The sequence below is a fragment of the Scyliorhinus torazame genome, chromosome 28 (genome assembly GCF_047496885.1).
Source record: "Scyliorhinus torazame isolate Kashiwa2021f chromosome 28, sScyTor2.1, whole genome shotgun sequence".
Taxonomy (NCBI): Eukaryota; Metazoa; Chordata; class Chondrichthyes; order Carcharhiniformes; family Scyliorhinidae; genus Scyliorhinus; species Scyliorhinus torazame.
The window spans coordinates 26,881,664-26,895,053 of NC_092734.1; the positions used below are offsets into that span (position 1 = coordinate 26,881,664).

At 47.2% G+C, this 13,390-nt stretch overlaps 1 protein-coding gene across 1 annotated transcript in view; it reads right to left on the bottom strand.

The window, feature by feature from the left end:
* Positions 1–13,390, bottom strand: part of wdfy4 (WDFY family member 4) — a 307,274-nt gene that overhangs the window by 143,234 nt on the left and 150,650 nt on the right. Inside the window, exons 40-41 of the mRNA XM_072491727.1 lie at positions 6,397–6,474; positions 2,946–3,170 (exon numbers count right to left, since the gene is read on the bottom strand). Of these exons, the coding sequence (XP_072347828.1) occupies positions 2,946–3,170; positions 6,397–6,474 (303 nt within the window). The remainder of the gene's footprint in view (positions 1–2,945; positions 3,171–6,396; positions 6,475–13,390) is intronic.

The following is a 13,390-nucleotide window of genomic DNA, read 5'->3' on the forward strand; positions in this document are numbered from 1 at the left end:
CCCCACCCCACTCCCGAAGACCTGCCCCCGGAATATTCTGTAACTCTGGTGGGGGCTGAGATTAAAGGGGAGAGACATTCGCCCTCCTCCCTCATGTGACACACCTTTGAGAAAGTAAGGACTCCCAGCCCATCGCCGTTTACCAGTCGTGGAATCATCCAGCGCATGTGGCGGCCGTTCGGCCCATTGTGCCTCTGCTAGCTCCTTTGGAAGTGCTGTATGATGAGCCCCGCTCTCCCGCTCTCTCTCCCCATGATTCACCCTCCAGGCTTTATCCAACTATTTTTGAAAAGTTGCTTCCAGGAGGCAGATTTCATGCATTCCACATGGCAACCAACAATTTACCCTTGTGTGGTAGTGATTTGTAGGTTATGCACTACAAGCTGAAATGGTCAGTCCCAATTGGTTAATTTTTGTGCTCTACACCCATTACAGGGTTGCCAACCCTCCAGGATTGGCCCAGAGTCTCCAGGAATCAATGATCAATCTCCAGGACCCTGCTGTGTACGACCCTGGAGAAAAATCATCAGGACATTAAAAGATTATTTTTTTGTCATTGTCTTTGAACAACCCTCTTGAACAAACAAAAAAATGTTGACATTGGTGACAGAAAGGCTGTTTGGCTGACAGTCAAACATGGGATGTGGACGTCGCTGCCCATCCCTAACTTTCCTTGAAGTGGTGTTGGTGAGCTGCCTTGAACTGCTGCAGCCCGTGTGGTGTAGGTACAGCCACAGTGCTGTTAGGGAGGGGGTTCCTGGATTTTGACCCGGCGACAGAGAAGGAACGGCCGACATATTTCCAAGTCAGGATGGTGAGTGCCTTGGAGGGGAACTTCTGGGCAGTGGCATTCCCAAGTATCTGCTGCCCATGCCCTTCTAGACGGTAGAGGTCGTGGGTTTGGAAGGTGCTGCCTAAGGAGCCTTGGTGAGTTCCTGCAGTGCATCTTGTAGATGGTACACACGGCTGCCACTGTGTGTCAGTTGTGGAGGGATTGAATTTTTGTGGAAGGGATGACAATCAAATGGGCTGATTTTGTCCTGAATGGTGTTGAGCTTCTTAGGTGTTATTGGAGTTGCACTCATCCAGGCAAGTGGACAGTATTTCGTCACACTCCTGACATGTGCCTTGTAGATGGTGGACAGGCTTTAGGGAGTCAGGAGGTGAGTTACTCAGTGTCGGATTCCTAGCCTCTGATCTGCTCTTGTAGCTGCAGTATTTATATGACTAGATAAGTTTCTGGTCAATGGTAACCCTAAGGATGTTGATAGTGGGGGATTCCACGGTAATGCTATTGAATGTCAAAGGACAATGCTTAGATTCTCTCTAGTTGGAGATGGTCATTGCCTGGCGCTTGTGTGACGTGAACGTAACATGCCACTTGTCAGCTCAAAGCTGGATACTCTCCAAGTCTTGCTGCATTTGGACATGGACTGCTTCTGTATCTGAGGAGACGCGAATGACACTGGACATTGTGCAGTCATCAGTGAACATCCCCATTGCTGATGTAGAAGCAAATTACTACGGATGCTGGATCTGAAACAGAAAGTGGTGCAAAATCTCAGCAGGTCTGACAGCATCTGTGGAAAGAGAACAGGGCTAACGTTTCAAGTCTGGATGACTCTTGGTCCCCACAGCTGACCTTACAATAGAAGAAAGTTCATTGATGAAACAGCTGAAGATGGTTAGACCTAGGACACTACCCTGAGGAACCTTCCTAAACGGCATAAATAGTAAAGTCGCCACAGTCCCAGATGACCATGGGCTGCTTTCCCCTTTGAGGGGGCGAGCTGACTGGTGGTGATTTAACCTGAGGGTCACCACACCTCAGGCGAGGGACAAGCGGGGCCTTCATGAACAACCTCAGCCAGCACAGGAACTGAACCTGCGCTGTTAGTCTCGCTCCGCGTCACAAACCAGCCAACTGAGCTACACTGGCCCAAATGGCGTAAGAAGGTGTTGCCCAACCAATCGCTGGGGCATTGGGGCAAATCATGTGTAAAAACCTCAGGGAATACATTTAATCACATGCATTTAGCAACTCCAATCCTACATTGAACTTGACTGGGGAAATGACGATACTGTGAGCATTGTGGCAGCTCCCCATCGCTACAGGTATTGTTTGTAAAGTTAGAGTATGGGGAAGAGAAGAGAGGAGAGCTGATGCTGTGGCCACAGCAGCCTCTGCTGTGCCCTAAACAGAGCAGGCTACCTGTTGCTCCCCCATCCCAGAATAAATCCTGTCACAGGGCCCAAAACAGGAGTCAAATCCTTCATTTACACACATTGGTTGCCTACCGAATATTTTAGAGTGCTGTTGGAGGTGCAACCAGACCTTAGCTTGGATATTTTTCGAGTCTAATTGAGGTGCAGGACACCCTGAAATTAGGTCTGATTTTATTGCGATAAAATAGGCACAGTAATAAACTATTTCTACTCCCCTGTCTTCGCCGCTTAAAAGAATGACCTTTTCCCTTTATCAATCTCGATTAATAATCATTGACAGTGCTTTCAGTATCAACAACCAGGGACTGTTTGAGACAGAGAGCCTTCTTTCTTTATATTAAAGTAATTAATATTTCCAGTCACTAAAATAGACTTTGAACATTACTTAATTTACAGATTTGTGTCCTCACCACCAGCAGAAGAGTATCCAGCAGGGGGAGGGCCTTATTTAGCGGTGGGGTGCAAACGTACATTTACTGTTTTGTTCAATGCCTACAGCAAGTAGTCTGCGTCCTGAAAACTACTGTCAATTTTACCATTTTACATCTTCTACTTGAGCATTCAAAAAACAGGCATTGTTTACGACACAAGTTAATATTGCGATGAGATGGAATTACATTTCTGCCTTAGTTAATACACAGTGTCACTTCACTGGACCAGACAATGCCTGTGCTTTCTGCTTCGATGTTCTATGCATTATCCAAAAGATATCATCTTACTTCACTTTTGGCCTCGTTTCCTCGACATGCATTATCAGCATAATTGATGCAAATAGTATTTCGCCTCATCTTCTTCCTCATGCGACAGGGGCCCTCAGCCATATCCAGTATCCATGCGTCCTGCTGGGACCCTGATGAAGGACCCCATAATCCTCTCTCTTGAAGCAGCTGCTGTTCGATCTTCGCCCAGTCTTTCAATGTTTGGTTGAGAATGCATTGCTGCATCTGGGGACACAAGTGAAAAGCCTCAGCAGATGGTGTCTGCACTGTGCACAGCTGGGCCGCTTAATCGCTCCTTTAAAACGCACGCTTCCTCCCTTTTAACATAAAAAAACCCCGCAGTATTTGCTGTGCTGGATTGCACGAGGCTCCAGGTGGTTGGCACGCAATGCCACAAAGAGGATCGGGCAGGAATCAGGCCACACTCGCGCAGCAAAGCCCAATGAAGGCCTCTGGCCTCGTCCCAAAATTCTACTGCTGCTGCATGTGCACGAGGTTTAACGTACAATAAAGAAACAAAAGAACTTGCAATTTATAGAGTGCTTCACATGACCTCAGGAGGTCTCAAAGCGCATCTGAAGTGTGGCCATTGTGGTAATGTAGGACACGAGGCAGCCATTTTGCACACAGCTAGCTCTCACAAAGAGCGCTGACTGGGTAGTCTGCTTTATTGAGGTAGGTCGAGGGATAAATGTTGGTCAGGATACTAGTAATAACGCTATGGTTCTTCTTCGAATAGTGCCATAGGATCGTTTCCATCCACCTGAGAGAGCCAGTGGTTTCAGGTCTCATTGGAAAGGTGACCTCTTTGACATCGCAACACTCCCTGCAGTGGGCTGTCAGGTAAGATTCTGTGCTCATGTTTCTGGAGTGGAACTTGACCTCACAAGCTGCTGAGTCAAGGTCAGAGTGCTACCAACTGAACCACAGCTGACACCTCAGTTTAGCTTCTGACACAAGTCGGGAGTGTGATGGAACACTCCCCACTTGCCCGGATGAGTGCAACTCCAACAACACTCAAGAAGCTCGATCGACACTATCCAGGACAAAGCAGCCCCGCTTGGTTGGCAACCCATCCACAAACATTCACTCCCTCCGCCACCGACGCACAGTAGCAGCCGTGTGTACCATCTACAAGATGCATTGCAGGACCTTAGGCAGCACCTTCCAAACCCTTGACCACGACCATCTAGAAGGACAAAGGCAGCAGACACATGGGGCACACCAGCACCTGGAGCTTCCCCTCCAAGCCAACCACCATCCTGACCTGGAAATATATCGCCGCCCTTCACTGTCTATCCCTAACAGCACAGTGGGTGTACCTACACCACATGGACTGCAGAGGTTCAAGATGGCAGCTCACCTCCAACTTCTGAAGGGCAACTACGGATGGGCAATAGGTGCTGGCCTAACCAGCGACGCCCGCATCCGGTAAATGATTTTTTAAAAAGTTGCTTCTTATTCAGAAATAAGGAGGGTTGTGTGTTTAGAAATGAGCGGATTAGAACATATTGGAGTCAGCGCGGGACAGGCAGGGAAGCGGGAGTTATTTTGTCGAACGATGGAGCAGGCCCGAGGGAGCAAATGGCCTGACCGGCTCCTCTTTCTCATCTTCTTAAGTGGTAATGCAATAATGAAACAGCGAAATGACTGCAACATTAGCTGAGGAATTGACTATGACGTTCCTCCGTCCACTATGATGGAGCTGCTGACCCATTTCAATTGGGAAGGTAGATGTCTCCCTTAAACTAGCAGCAGAGGAAGGTGTTGTCACTCATACACTAACATCATAATCAATGGTGAAGCTTTGCCGTTGACGTGTCGGTTTAGCAGCAAGACATTTATAGTAACGGGTGGACCTTTATGAAAAAGAGCTTTGTCACAATCTTGAAGACACCTTCCCAGATTCCAAGCGATTACTTTTATTCTTCCTAAGTTGCGAACAAATATTTAAGCCTAACTCCCATAGCCTGATTGGCCACTTAATATCAACAAGGTGGAAGAAGTTAGACACATCGAGGTGCGGCCTTTTGGGTTTGCTTTGCTTCTGAGCTGGATGTACAACAATTGTAATAAATTAATCAAAGAATGGCGGGAGAGGTCTCCCTCTGTTCTATTCAACATTTATCCTTCAATAAATATCATCAGAAAAAACAGATTTAAGGCTATTTATGAAATGAAAATCGCTTATTGTCACAAGTCGGCTTCAAAAGAAGTTACTGTGAAAAGCCCCTTGTCGCCACATTCCGGCGCCTGTTTGGGGAGGCTGGTACAAGCCAGCTGTTTAGCCCACTGTGCTAAACCATCCCTCATCATGCTGTTTGTGCGATGCTTGGAGACACCTGTGCGGAGTCTGCACATCCTCCCCGTGTGTGCGTTGGTTTCCTCCGGGTGCTCCGGTTTCCTCCCACAGTCCAAAGATGTGCGAGTTAGGTGGATTAGCCATGATAAACTGGGTTATGGGGATAGGGTGGAGGTGTTAACCTTGGGTAGGGTGCTCTTTCCAAGAGCCAGTGCAGACTCGATGGGCCGAATGGCCTCCTTCTGCACTGTACATTCTATGAAATTCCATGATATATTGTATATACACACATACGCCTATATTTGCAAGCTCATAGAATCATAGAATAGAATCACACAATTCCTACAGTGTAGAAGGAGGCCATTTGGTCCATTGAGTCTGTACTAGCCCTTGGAAAGAGCACCCTACCTAAGTCCACGCCTCCACCCTATCCCCGTAACCCCACCTAACCTTTTTGACACTAAAGGGCAATTTACCATGGCCAATCCACCTAACCTGCACATCTTTTGGGCTGTCATCTGACATATCAGACGGGATTTTCCACGCGCTCCCATGGTCTATTTCATGACAGTGGGGTCTTCTGGTCCCGGTGTGCTAACCAAGTCTTGTTCGCTGATCTACAACAACTTCTAGCGCACATTTAACAGGATAAAACATCCAAGGTGCTTCGCATGAGTTGTGACACCAAGTCGCATGAGGAGATAGTAGGCCAGGTGACCAGAACTTGGTCAAACAGGTCGGTTTTTAAGGAGTGGCTGTAGGAGGAAAGGAAGGTAGAAGGGCAAAGAGATGTACGGAGGCAATTCCAGAGTTTGGGACCTCGGTAGCTGAAGGAATGGCCACCAACAATGGAGCAATTAAAATCCGGGATGGTTCGGAGGTCAGATTTAGAGCGATGCTGGTACCACGGATGGCTGAAAGATATAATACAGGAATAGATAGGGTGAGACCCTGGGAGAGTTTGAAAATAAGAATGAAAATTTTAAAATGAACACGCAATGAAATTGTACATTTCAGCGCCCCGCACTGTGGATGAAGTCAGGGGATTCCGTTGTTTGTCCTTCGAAGAGGAATCTCACCTCTAGAAATGGGCTGATGCACTGGAGAGTGGCCACTTAATTGCTGCCAAAAGTCTGTCTCAATCGTTACCTGCCAATGATCTCTGTGGAGGCTCGCAAACAATTCTTGTCCACTTTTCCGTTGCACGTCCGTGCCAATCGTAAAATCCTACACGGGGTGGGGTGGGGGGGGGGGAAGCAAAAAGATTTGAGCTGTGTTAACCAAGCATTTTAAAAAAGCAAAATAAAATCCATTCACAAATAATTGGCCACAAAGAGACCAAAATGTCTCATTCAAGAAGCTAGTCAAGACGCAAGCAGCCTGGGCCTTCTCCGTCTCGTCAAGGCCCGGCTCAGTGGGCCGCACCGTCACCTCAGAGTCAGAAAGTTGTGGGCTCAAACCCCACTACGGCAACGGGAGCACAAAATCCAGGCCGCCACTCCGGCACAGTACTGAGGGAGGGCTACACTGTCGAAGGTGCCGCCTTTCGAATGAGACGCTAATGCCAGGCTGCGTCTGTGCTCTCAACCCCGGCAAAGCCCTCTGCCCGCGCCCCCAAAACTACGCGGGTTGCTCCTAAAGAATGTAACTCCAAGGCAACTAATAAATATCACGGTGCCTCTGGATGCAACGCATTAATGTCGCAAATGCCATGTCAATAAAGAATGGAACAAATTACAGCTGGTTGAACCATCATGAAGCTAAACTTCAGGAATGATTCATGGTAAATTAATATACAAATAATGGATCGAACACAGAAGGAGGCCATCTGGCTCATTAAGACTGTAACAACTCTCGATAAGAATAACTCACACCCCCACCCTTTCCCTGGGATGTTTGCATCCAATGCAAATGAAAGCAAACATTTTTAATAGGCAGTATGCAATGTAACGTTTGAAATGTTGTACTCAGGAACAAACATTGTGGCTACCAGGTGTATGCTCCATTTAATATTTTTGACATATCGACCCAACTGAAATGAGAGTCCATTCTACCCGTGTACCTCGGTGTCCATTGCTGTTTGGGGAATTTAAACGGCTTTTTGCTGAGTTTGGGGTGCGCTACCTAAGCAGGCGTGAGGCAGTATATTAAGACTAAGAGGCAAAGGAACATGGGAAATTCACTTATCCACGTCTTTGATCACCTGGATGGTGTTAATCAAGTCACTTGTGTCCAGAGCAATAAAACAATCGGGTGGGATTTGTGAAGGCAGTAACCACGGAACATATAAACACGGCACAGAATACGTAGAAGAGATTGAGAGGAGTTGAGTGCTATCTCCAATTTGTAGTGTCACTTTTGTATGCATTTGGTGTTGAGATTTAGCAGCTGTTGCACAGACTGTGAAAATCAAGGATAGAATGAGATGTGGGCCAGAATTCTCCGGTCTTTGGGATTCACTTTTTCCGTTGGCAGCGCATCCCCACCAGCCGGTTTCCCAGCGACGTGGGGTGGTTACAATAGGAAATCCCGTTGGCAAGCGGCGGGAGGATAGAATCCCGCCGCCAGCGAATGGCACAGCACCGAGAAACGGGTGGCTGAGGGATCGGATCACCCCGCCCGTGAGTGAACCAGTGCATGTTGACCTCCCTGGATTGTGGAGCGCAATGTACCTGGGCACTCATATTGGATCATGCAATATCAACTCTATAAAGACCCATGTTACTCACTCTGGAACCATGAAGTATGATATCTCAATAAAGGCCAGATTCTGCATTGTCGTAACTGGTGCGTGTGTTTGAAGTATAAAGTAAGCAAAGTCAGCACAGTCCCAGATGACCATGGGCTACCGTTTTCCTTTGAGGGGGGAGAGCTGACTGGTGGCGATTTAACCTGAGGGTCACCACACCTCGGGCGAGGTTGAGAAGGCTGGGAATTGAACCCGCGCTGCTGGCCTCGCTCTGCATCACGAACGAGCCGTCCAGCCAACTGAGCTAAACCGGTCACCATTTGATGTTTAAACCACGTCAGAATATGAAAGCAATCTAACAATCCACTCCACGCATAACATGCACTTTTACCACACATAGCATCCTATTTTACCATGCGTAACATACTATTTTACCACATGTAACATACACAAATACCCAATCTCTTTAAAAACATATCCCATAAAACATGTAATCATATAGAACACATAACATGGCATTAGACTCAATCCTCTAGCAATAAATCGCTTTTTAAAAATGTACTCTTATTTTGTTTCAAATTAAATTTTAAAAGTATTCCCAGAAAAAACACTCAACTAGGCTTTCGTAAAGCAACGTTACTATCAATGTGCATGTTGTCTGTTTGAGAAGCGTTGATCGTCTTGACTAAGTTCTAATTTTGACACATATTCTTTTTTTAGCACAGCGGTTTTGTACCGGTGACATAGCAGATGCAAATATAATTACATCCTCCCTGCTGTGAACAAACATAGGTCCTCGTTGGTACAGATGGTTGCTGGAAGATTTCCAAGTCCAGATACCCCACTGCTAAGTTATATTCATTAGCAGCGCACAGCAGGAAATGCCAGTGTAACGTGAAGGCAGTGATTATATTTTGTTTGTTTCCAGGGTCATTAAGCTTTTAGTCACAGCAATGCACTGACAAAACATTATTGTTACTTAACCGAAACTCTCATGGAATGAACGCATCAAACAGAGATGGACTGAGGCCCCAGCGAGGCCGATACGGCTGCTAAGCTAATAATGTCGTTCAAGGTCATCCCTCGTTACTGGCCCAATCCATCATTTTTGCTGATGGTGTATCATAATAGCTCGTTCACTGCCACTAAGCTGATAGTGTCGCTGTGCCTCCTGCTATAGATTTGAACTGATGGCATTGTAATGAGCTAAGATGCTTATATGAGTCAGGGAAGTTAAAGGGGAATAAAACTCAAGGAGCACTTTGCGTTGGAATGTTTGTCCATTCCTTATCCATTCATAAAGTATACTGATAAAAACATCTTCACACTTTAAAGCATGACATAGCAGAGATGGCCCAACTGCAGCCAAAGGGTTAAGTGCGGTCCACCCGCCCTAACGCCCCAGCACACACCTTCAACAAGAGCTGGAAATTCCTATGGTGAAGCTCAACAAGTTCAGTTCTATTTGTGCTCACGGCAGAATTTAGTGCCTGCCCCACTGCGAGTTTGGTGACAGGGGAGCATCTATTCAGACAGGAAGGCAGCAGGTGGTGAGCTCGTCACCTTCCCATCCCTACCCCAATTAAGTCCATTGACGGTCTTTCCACTCTGCCACTCATTCCAACGCCAGTGGTACCCACCCACTGGAGACTTGCCAGGTGGGAAGCGCGAAGTGCACAGGTGCTGTGGGCTTCCAGGCAAAAGCGTTCACTACCTTATCGAGGTATGTGGCATCTGGATGGCACCTCCTGTGTCTGCCTTGCTGTGGAGTCCCTCCTCTCCATAACTCACAATCCCAATCCCACAACCCCGCCTCCTTCCCGTCCGCATCCCCCCATCCTGCCATCGCTCACCTGTGGCTTTTGCCCCTCAGCATTCCTGGGCCTCGGGTGGATGCATTACTGGCAGCGACCACCAATCTCAGTGGCGCCACCGCGCCATGAAGAACTCTCAGTCGCTGATTGACCAAGAATATAAGCAGCTTTCACCTAGCAAAGCAAAAAATAAAAACAGTTCCCTGCTCCTGGACTGCTTTGATTGACAGGGCATCAGGTGCATGGTATGGTACATGTGCTCTGCCTGAAGGCAGATCCCTGGCTGATTGTCTATTGATGCTTCATCCTGAGCTGTTTTCTAAGCTGATTTTGTCAGTGGTGCCTTTCACTCTCAGGCACAGGACAAGGGGGCAGGTCTCAAGTCTACCTCAGTCAGGACAGGAATTGAACATGCACTTGGCATTATTCTGAACCCTGCACTAGCCATATAACCAACTGAACTAATCCAGTATCTGTTGCTAAGAAATAAAAGACCATCAACTCTGACAATTTCAAATAGACTCCATTGCTCAATAGGATTGATTTTCTACATTAAAGACGGTCTGTTTTGGCAGCAAAGCCTGTTATGAATGCTTGGCTGCATTTCACAAGCTACAGAACCACTTATCTCAGCAGGGAGCTGTGTTGACATTTTTATTGACAGTTGAAAGAGATTATTAAAGGATTATCTATTATCCAAGTAGTTACTGAATAAGTATATTTTTGTTTTTGCAACAAATTGACCACTGGAGGGATCAACATGTTTTTGTTTTTTTTGGAAATAATTTTATTAAATTTTTTTAACAATTTGAATACAAAACCTACAAAAACACAGAATAGCAATTAAACAGTAAAAATTCCCCTCCCCGCACCCCTCTTCTCTTGCAACAGTGAAACCTAGCTACTAAGTCCCCCTCACCCACCATGCCCCCCCCTCCTAACAGCTGACAGTGACCAGCTGCTCTAAGTACAATATAGGGGAGGCACGGTAGCACAGTGGCTGGCACTGTTGCTTCACAGCTCCAGGGTCACAGGTTGAAACCCGGCTTGGGTCACTGTCTGTGCGGAGTCTGCACGTCCTCCCCGTGAGTGCGTGGGTTTCCTCCGGGTGCTCCAGTTTCCTCCCACCGTCCAAAGATGTGCAGGTTAGGTGGATTGGCCTTGGTAAATTGCCCTTTGTGTCCAAAAAGGTGGTGTGCAGTTGCTGGGTCATGGGGATAGGGTGGAGGTGTGGGCTTGGGTAGGGTGCTCTTTCCAAGGGCCGGTGCAGACTCGATGGGCCGAATGGCCTCCTTCTGCACTGTAAATTCTATGATTCTACGATTCTATGATAAGTGACTGCCATCAGCGGTAAAACCCTTCCACTGACCCTCTCACGGTAAACTTAACCTTCTCGAGATGCCAAAGCTCCTTCAGGTCACCCAGCCACGCCGAGGCGCTTGGCGGTGTAGTCAACTTCCAGCCCATGAGGATCCGCCTCCTTGCCAGGCAAAGTGAGGCGAAGTGAGGCAAAGGCCAGCACATCTGCGCCCCCCCACCCCCGTCCAGAGTTCCAGCACAACCAAAAACCCCAAAAAATCGCTTTTGATTTTTAAAAAAGTATGAACTATGTTTGAATGACAGCTCTATTAAACTGTTCGAAATGCAGAAGTCTGTCCACAGTAGATGTTGGGTGAGGGTATACAGAAGCCACGAGTGCGCATGGATGATGCATGAGGTGGCATGGAGGGAATGAGGGGGCATGCCAGTATCATGGCGATGATAGAGGAATGGAACTATGAGGGGATGAGGCGTGAGGCTAGAACAATGTTGGGAGCTGGGATGATGACCCCAAGGACTCATCGACTCATTATTTACAGTGCAGAAGGAGGCCATTCGGCCCATCGAGTTTGCACAGGCTCTTGGAAAGTGCACCCTACCCAAGGTCCACACCTCCACCCTATCCCCATAACCCAGTAACCTCACCCAACACTAAAGGCAATTTTGGACACTATGGGCAATTTAGCATGGCCAATCCACCTAACCCGCGCATCTTTGGACTGTGGGAGGAAACCGGAGCACCCGGAGGAAACCCACGCAGACACGGGGAGAACGTGCAGACTCTGCACAGACAGTGGCCCAAGCCGGGAATCGAACCTGGGACCCTGGAGCTGTGAAGCAATTGTGCTATCCACAATGCTACCGTGCTGCACTGAGGTGCAACATCTAACAGGCCCATTCTACAGCCACATAGTGGCTTGGTAAACCCCAGGCCTCCCTGCCCACATCTATCCCACAGAAAAATATGGTGGACTGGGGGCAGGCTTGTGTTGGGGAAACCGCAAAAGGCTGCGATTCACACCTTCCTATCGCTATTTGAAAATTTGACAAGTGGGTAAAATAGGAAATGGTAAATAATGCACTTCCATCATGAAGACTTTGAATAATAGTATTTGAACAAGTTGATAGCTGACGGAGAAAAATTCTTCCTTTCCTTTAGTTTCAGTCAATTCTCTGAAATCTCTTTCTAAAAAATGACAATTGTAACTTAGGGTTGATGGCAATGAAATAGGGGTAATACTGAATTAGTTGCCCATTACACACAGTGCCTAATCTTCTTTCAATTGAAGTGAATGGAAGCAAAAAGCAGGTGTGGTTCTTAATGGGGAACCAATTTGATATTTTGCACCATCGTCCAAAGTTAAAATAACTCATAAAATATTTATTGCAAAAAAGTAAATAGCTTATAGCAGGAATTTGTCTCGTAAAAATGGACTCTAGTTCACTGTTTCACTTTAAGCATTAGACGAAAGAATCTCAGGCAAAAGTCAGGCAGAGACTGGTCTGTTATTACTGATTTCAGGGATTGCAACCAGGCATATTGAGAACTCATAGAATTATAGAATTTACAGTGCAGAAGGAGAGCATTCGGCCCATCAAGTCTGCACCGGCCCTTGGAAAGAGCATCCTACCCAAGCCCACACCTCCACCCCATTCCCGTAACCTAGGACCCTGGAGCTGTGAAGCAACTGTGCTAACCACTGTGCTACCGTGCTGCCCACTGTGAATACACAAGGATGAACAAAAGCCATTTGATGCTTTGCAGTTCATTGCACTTATACAGAATGAACATGCATTTTCCGACGACTCCCGCGACACATTTTCCAGCGGAGGCGACTTGCCATTGGCTATCAGCGGGATCTTCCAGCCCCGCCGAGATCTATGGCGTTTTGCATGGCTCGCCCGCCCTGTCATCGGGGAACCCTCCGCGGGTGCGGGTGAGATCTCCTTTGGCAGAACTGGAAGATCCCGTTGGCGGAAAGGGCCAGGAAATCCTGCCGTTAGCTTTTAGGGCCTTGAGTTCATGGGATCTTACACAGCTTGAAAGAAGCGCACCTCACAATGATTGGTTCAAATATCATTCTTAAAACAGGAGGAGGGCCATTGTTGCAGCTTTACGGGGCTTATTTCAATGGATATGAACTCTCTGTTGGAGCAATTATCTCTCTAGTTGGTTACTGGGAAAATCTATTTCGGTCACGTTTCCCACAGACCATCAAATTTCAGCTCTGGTACTTTGAAATCGAAAGGGTTAAACACAGCTCGACCTTAGCATTTGACAGCATCGCTCAAGGAACCTCCCTTTGCATCTAAGTGGGAG